Genomic DNA, 7,100 nt, shown 5'->3' with positions numbered 1-7,100 from the left:
TTGTTTCAACTAATTTAGTCATTAGATTTTAAGATTTTACATTTTTAATCTCAATATTTTATTAAATATCTACTTTCAATCATCGACGTCAATTTTTATTTATTAATTAAAAATAATTATGAAGTAAAATTTTAAATTTAATCTTAAAAGTGATAAAAATAGTGAATTTTAATTAATTATAATTCTTTTAACTATTTTTAATTTATTAACATAAAATTAGTTCTAAAAACAAAAATTGAGTATTTAATAGAAAATCGAGATTAAAAATGAAATATTGAAACACAGAGACTAAATTGAAGTAAAACTCAAATGTCGATGATAAAATTGTAAGAGTTTGAAATTTAAAAGACTAAATTGAAATCAAACAAAAAATTTAAGAACTAAATGTGTAACATTTTAAAATTTACGGACTAAATAGAAACTAGACTCAAAATCAAACTAAAAAGATATTTTTTTAAAAAAAAGATAATGTATTTTCTTTCGCACTTCATATGTTTTTTGTTTTTTCATATTATTGTTCTTAAATCTTTTAAATAAAATTTTTGGAAAAATGAGATTCTAAAATGAAAAAGGAAGCGTATGCTTGTGTAGGAAGCAAACGAAGAAAGGAAGCGTCGTTATAAGAAAAGGAAGGGGACACAGCGGCAGCCTTTTTTTGGCAACTAATTATTATAATTATTAATATTAATAAATTGCTAAATTAACAAACCTAAACCAAACCTTGCAGCTTCCTCCTCTTCTCATTTTTTTTTAATGCATTGCACTTTCTCGGACATGTTTGAATTATATTTTTATATATATTATTTTGGAAGAAATTAGAGTGTTTAACACCTCTTTAAAATAAATTTTTAAATATATTTTAATCAATTTTTATAAAAAAAAATATTAGAGTGAATTTGTTGAAAAATACTAATTTTCAGATCAATCCAAGACTAAATTAAAAGATAAAGATATGTTTTTATTGATCCCAAAAAATGAGATTACATATACAGACACACAGACCATTAAGATTCACGCCACGTGTCCGAAAGTTTTATAAAAAAATGGGCGTGTTTTTTTGACCTCTCAATTTATCGGCCACCGAAACAAGGCCTCCTCTTTCTAAGTATAAAGTTTTTAAGAGAAGAAGAATATAAAGCCATGGATTTATTCAATGTCACGTTATTCAATGTTTGATCTTACTTTAAATTAAATTTAATTGTTTCCTTTAATTCAATTGAATTTGGGTGGAAATAGGAAAGGTGAAGGTGGGGAGAAGGAAAGGCATCGTCGTTTGGGGTTTGTGATTTGGATCTCCTATCTCTCTGGCAGCTTAAGAGAGATAACTAAGACTTCGATTTCTATATTTAGATTTCCGTTTCTTCAGGAAGTGAGGATTATAGTTTCGAATTTGGTTTTCAATCTGCATTATCTTATCTCACGCTTTGTGCTACAAATCCAGTGTTTGATTTCCGGCGTTTTAGGGCCCTAAATCCATGGGTGTTTGTGTTTCCAAACCCTCCACCACGACCGTCGTCGCTGTTCCGGAGATTCAAGATGCTCCGCCGCTGTCGGAGCCACTTCCGCCCTCAGTCGATAGCGGAAACCGTAGCAATGCGACGAGGGAGGAAGAGAAAATTCATTTCGAGTTGGAAGTTCCTAAGAAGTCGCCCTACTTCCCTCTTTTCAGTCCAAGTCCCGCTCACTATCTCTCCTCGAAAAAGTCTCCGTTGAGATCTCCGGCGAATGTGAGCTCCAATTCCACGCCCAAGCGGTTCTTTAGGAAGCCATTTCCTCCACCATCCCCTGCAAAACATATCATGGCTGTACTGGCGAGACGGCACGGCTCAGTGAAGCCGAATGAGGCATCGATTCCAGAGGGGAATGAGATTGAAGGACCTGGTCTAGACAAGAGCTTCGGATTCTCCAAGCATTTTAGGAACAAGTATGAGCTTGGAGAAGAGGTTGGGAAGGGGCATTTTGGCCACACATGCAGAGCGACCGTCAAGAAAGGGGAACTTAAAGGGAAACAAGTTGCTGTGAAAGTCATCCCCAAAGCGAAGGTCTGCTACCTTTTTCCTCAGTTTCAAACTGAATTTTTGCTCCTCTCTATGCATAAATATATTGCCCTTTATGTTTATTGAGAGAAGGGTGGATCACTTGTTAATCTTGATATTTATGAGGCTATGCTGATGCGATCTGGAAAAAGTATTGTTATATCCTCTTTAGAATGGTTTAGCCTTTTCCTTCATAGCTAATAATCAGAAACCTTGCTTTTACAAAGATTCAAATGTCATGGAAATTTTACGTATTTTGAAAAGTTGACTTCATAGATCAATTCTTGATCTCAATTGGTTGCCAATCCATAGACTTTAAGATCCATTTGATTTCCAATTTTGAAGCTTACATTAGTATGGTGCTGCCCCACGATGTTGACTCTACCCAACCAACACCAGACCTATTAGAAGTCTAGAACTTGAAATTGTAGAAACATTTTTGTGGACTGGCAACTAGTAACAGTTCCATTACGCTTCACAGTTTTATTTCGATTTTCTTCTTTTTAATTTAAAATATTTAGGTATTCTACATTAATGTTCAATTTATATCTTATTTGAAGCAGAACATAATATAATATTATGATCATGCATATCCCTAAAAATCTGTGGCATCCTCTGGCAATGGGCTTTTGTTACTTGTTTCTATTTGACTGATCCTGTTTCATGACCTGTTGACAGATGACCACTGCCATTGCCATTGAGGATGTAAGAAGGGAAGTGAAGATATTGAAAGCTCTGAGTGGACACAAAAATTTAGTACATTTTTATGATGCATATGAAGATCATGACAATGTCTATATAGTAATGGGGTAAGCTCAAAACTCTTCTTTATTATAATTACATGCATGTGTGGGACTGTTATTATGCTCTGCATATTACTTTTCCACCTCTATTTATTCTGACTAATTTGTAACGAAGTTTATTTTGACGGATTGTATGTATGTTCTATGCAATTTTCAGATTATGTGAGGGAGGAGAGCTCTTGGATAGAATACTCTCCAGGTAACCTACCAATTACATAACTTTTTGTCCGCATTTTTACCAAGGAGTCATTCTGCTTTATGGTTTCTGGGTCTTTTATAGGGCTTGGGGTTGACTGGCTGATGATGTTTGTTCTTTTTCCTTCTTTCCCCCCACTATGGCAGAGGTGGGAAATATACAGAGGATGACGCAAAATCAGTCTTGATACAAATACTCAACGTGGCTGCATTTTGCCACCTCCAAGGGGTGGTGCACCGGGACCTTAAGCCTGAGGTAAACAAAATACCAATTTTTCATTGTTTGGATACTCTTGCATTGCCATTTTGGAAGATACTCACCCCTAATTTGAAATATCCAATTTTCTTATATGATGAACTCTCCTTTTTATGACCGACAAATTGAAACCCCCAATCGTTGGGGCAACCTATCTTTTCCCCTTTCCTTCCTGCGGTAGTTTGTATGAATGAGATGGAAAAAAAAGTAGAGTAATCAGAAAACACTTTCATTGTTGGTACTTGATGTATACGAGTTGTGAACAAGTTCTCACTTTCCTTGCTGGACTTGGTGGAAACTGTAACACCATATATATATGAAAAGCATCTTTAGATAGTTCTCAGCTTCTCAAGACTATGTAGTTACACTTCCCTTCCTTCCCTCTTCAGCTGTTCCCTTAGTTGTCATGATATTTATATATACATATACATCTATATATTATACAAACTGAAACTGGTACCTAATATAGCTGTTTTCTCGTTCAGAACTTTCTATATACGTCAAAAGATGAAAGTTCACAATTGAAGGCTATAGATTTTGGCTTATCGGATTTTGTTAAACCAGGTTTGTTTTTTCTTTTCCTCCAAATACTAAAAAAACTGATTTTGCTTGTAATGGCTCTTGAAATTGTTGTATAATTATGATCTTATGATTTATTTGCAGATGAGAGGCTCAATGACATTGTTGGCAGTGCTTATTATGTAGCTCCTGAAGTTCTACGTAGATCTTATGGCACTGAGGCTGACGTCTGGAGTATCGGTGTTATTGCATATATTCTGCTTTGTGGCAGCCGACCATTCTGGGCTAGGACTGAGTCTGGCATTTTTAAGGCTGTCTTGAAAGCTGATCCAAGTTTTGACGATCCACCTTGGCCATCGTTATCATCTGAATCTAGAGATCTTGTTAAGGGCCTTCTGAATAAAGACCCAGAGAAAAGAATGACTGCTGCTCAAGCTCTAAGTGAGTACTTTAAACTTTGAAGTTCTTTCTATCTTTTGATTTCTACCTCTTCTTATCAACTCAAGTATTTACATGCAGGTCATCCTTGGTTTAAAGATTCTAAAGAAGTGAAAATTCCTCTTGATGTACGTTTGCTTAAGCTTATGAGAGTTTATATGTGTTCATCGTCTCTCAGAAAAGCTGCTCTAAAGGTATGCGCTGTGCCATTCACTTCTAGTAACCCTTTTTCCTTCTTTTTTGTTTTCTTTCCTCCTGTGGCTATTACTTGAGGTTGAGAAAACAATGTCTTTGAGGCCATGATGCAAAATATAATAAACAAAACTCAGCAATCAAATGTTAAAACCTCCATGGAAATGAGCTTCAGAAAATGTTCTTTGAGCACCCTAATATGTAAATATACCCATCTCATTTATACAGCACAAAGTAGTATCTGCTTTCTGGACAATTTTGCCATCCCGAGGTTTGATCATTTGTCGAGCTTCTAGCCACAATATTGTCTTACAATACAGTGTGAACTTTGTAATAGAATGGTGGTTTTCCAAACTCTCTTTTCAACATTTGTAGATCGAAGTTTTTAAAGAAGGAATTTCTCGAACTTTTTGTAGTTAACAAATTAAATTGCATTGTCGTAAATTGTCATTTTAGCCACCAAATTTTGGCTATTTATTCTTGCTAAGTATACTCATGGGAAATTCCAGTGAATCCCTCCTGTGTTCTTGAGTAGCACTAAACTGATCTCATAGGGTCAAATTATGAAAAATAAAATGTTTACTTCTCCGGAAATATCAGTGACCCAGATGAACAATGAACCTCAACTTTGGAGCCATAGACATTCTTTTTGGAGTTACTTCAATTCACTTTTGACCTTTTTTTATGTGGTCCCTGAACTTGTGCTAGTTTTTACAGTTTCTTTCCTATGGTTGTGCAGGCACTGTCAAAGACATTGTCTATAGATGAACAAAGCTATTTTAAAATTCAGTTCGCACTTCTGGAACCAAACAAAAATGGTACCATAAGCTTGGAAAACATAAAAGAGGTCTGTATCATCTCTCTCGTCTTTCCTCTTTTTTCCATTGTTTTTATTTCTTTCTGAGATCTCATCATTTTATCCTGTCCAGACTCTGATGAAAAATGGAACAGAGGCAATGAAGGAATCGCGAATTATGGACTTTTTAGCATCGGTTAGCTACTTCAACTGCTCATGGCATAAAAATGTCTTTGTATTTTTATAAAATCTCAATCCTTTTACCTCTCTTTCATGGCAGCTCAACGCATTGCAATTCAGAAGGATGGACTTTGAGGAGTTCTGTGCAGCTACACTTAGTGTCCGTCAACTAGAGGACTTCAGTCACTGGGAACAACTTGCTCGCAGTGCCTATGAACATTTTGAGAAAGATGGAAACAGGGCAATCATGATTGAGGAACTAGCTTCGGTACGTTCAATCAATCATGTGTTTAGTTTGTTATAATTCCATACGCTTAGATAAAGTGTTCGAATGTGAGAACGTAGAATTTTATTGATAGAAAGAGAGAAGTTTTAGCCATCATCATGTGCTTAAACTCGCTTTTCTGATCTTATTTACTCTTCATCAGGAACTTGGTCTGAGCCCTTCGGTCCCTGTTCACGCGGTTCTTCAAGATTGGATCAGACCTACTGATGGGAAGCTGAGCTTCCTTGGGTTTGTCAAACTATTACATGGGTCATCAAGCAGGATTGGTAGACGTTGATAATAGGTCGTATTCAAAGTAGGGATCTCAAAACTACTGATTACTCTCTGCCTTGGTTAAGCGCAGAATGAGAGGTGGCGAAAAGATTTGGTGTGCCCCCCAATTCCATAAACTTTCATCGGAGCTGCCAGCGTTGCCGATCTCGGCAAGATTGTTCATCTTCAAGCAGCAGCAGAAGCAGCAGAGACTGCAAATCTCTCAACTACTCTCACATCCATATGATAATGGAGGTGAAGCCTAGGCTAGGCGTTTATAGGTTCCACTGTTGTACAGGTGTTGTAAAATATGTTAAGTTTCAGGTGATTAGAAGATTATATTACAGCAGTTCTGACGAAATGTCGATTCATCAAGAAACCATCTTGTTCAATTCTCTCTTCTTTACACGGTTATTCACTAGAGCTTCCTCCTATGAATGCAGCAGCTGAAAAGGATCATAATTCTAATTCGTCATTGAAGTTCCCTTTGGTATATTCTTATTAGTATATAAATAGAGAGTTGGAAGAGAAAAAAGGAAAAAAGAAAGATGAATCAGTGGATGTGTGTGTTTGTGTGAGAAAGGAAAAGGCTAAATAAATTAAATCATGTCTCTAGATTTTGATTACTACAACATGTAGTCATTGTTGATGATATATGCTTTTATCTAGTGGACTTTTGTAGGAATTCTTGAACTTAGAAATGATTTAAAATTATAAGCTAAATGATATAAATATGCTTTTTGTAGTTTGTGTCAAAAAAGTGGAAGGATATCTTTACCCGGCAACTATTGGTACTTTATTTGAAAAATACTTGTAAAACTTTCAAAAGATTCAAAAAAGTTAAAAAAAAAAAAAACTTATTAATAGTATATGGTTAACAAGTTGAATTAATACCTTGAACTTATATATTTTTTTTTTTTTGTGAATATGAGGAGAATAACGAGAATACAGATATCAATAAAATATAATATTAAAATAAATATAATATAATATAATAAATAAATAAATTTTAAAATAAATTAAACATAATATATAGATTAACAAAATATCAAATAAGAAAGTTCTCTAAATTCTCTACTTTCTCCAATTTTTATGGACTTTACCCAATGTGTCTTCCAAAATCCACCAAATGCCACTATTTATAGGC

At 34.8% G+C, this 7,100-nt stretch overlaps 1 protein-coding gene across 1 annotated transcript; it reads left to right on the top strand.

The window, feature by feature from the left end:
• Positions 1–1,089: 1,089 nt before the first annotated feature.
• Positions 1,090–6,421, top strand: LOC120074387 (CDPK-related kinase 5-like). The gene is made up of 11 exons (XM_039027491.2): positions 1,090–2,042; positions 2,715–2,845; positions 2,997–3,038; positions 3,182–3,290; positions 3,776–3,854; positions 3,954–4,250; positions 4,329–4,441; positions 5,179–5,286; positions 5,369–5,431; positions 5,516–5,683; positions 5,844–6,421. The coding sequence occupies exons 1-11, from the start codon at positions 1,476–1,478 to the stop codon at positions 5,976–5,978; spliced, it is 1,812 nt and encodes a 603-aa protein (XP_038883419.1). The 5' UTR covers positions 1,090–1,475; the 3' UTR covers positions 5,979–6,421.
• Positions 6,422–7,100: the final 679 nt, after the last annotated feature.

This window comes from Benincasa hispida, chromosome 3 (genome assembly GCF_027475165.1).
Source record: "Benincasa hispida cultivar pf3 chromosome 3, pf3_genome.v1.1, whole genome shotgun sequence".
In the NCBI taxonomy this organism is placed as follows: Eukaryota; Viridiplantae; Streptophyta; class Magnoliopsida; order Cucurbitales; family Cucurbitaceae; genus Benincasa; species Benincasa hispida.
The sequence above is the reverse complement of the archived record's forward strand: the minus strand, read 5'-3'. Positions and strand labels throughout refer to the sequence as shown.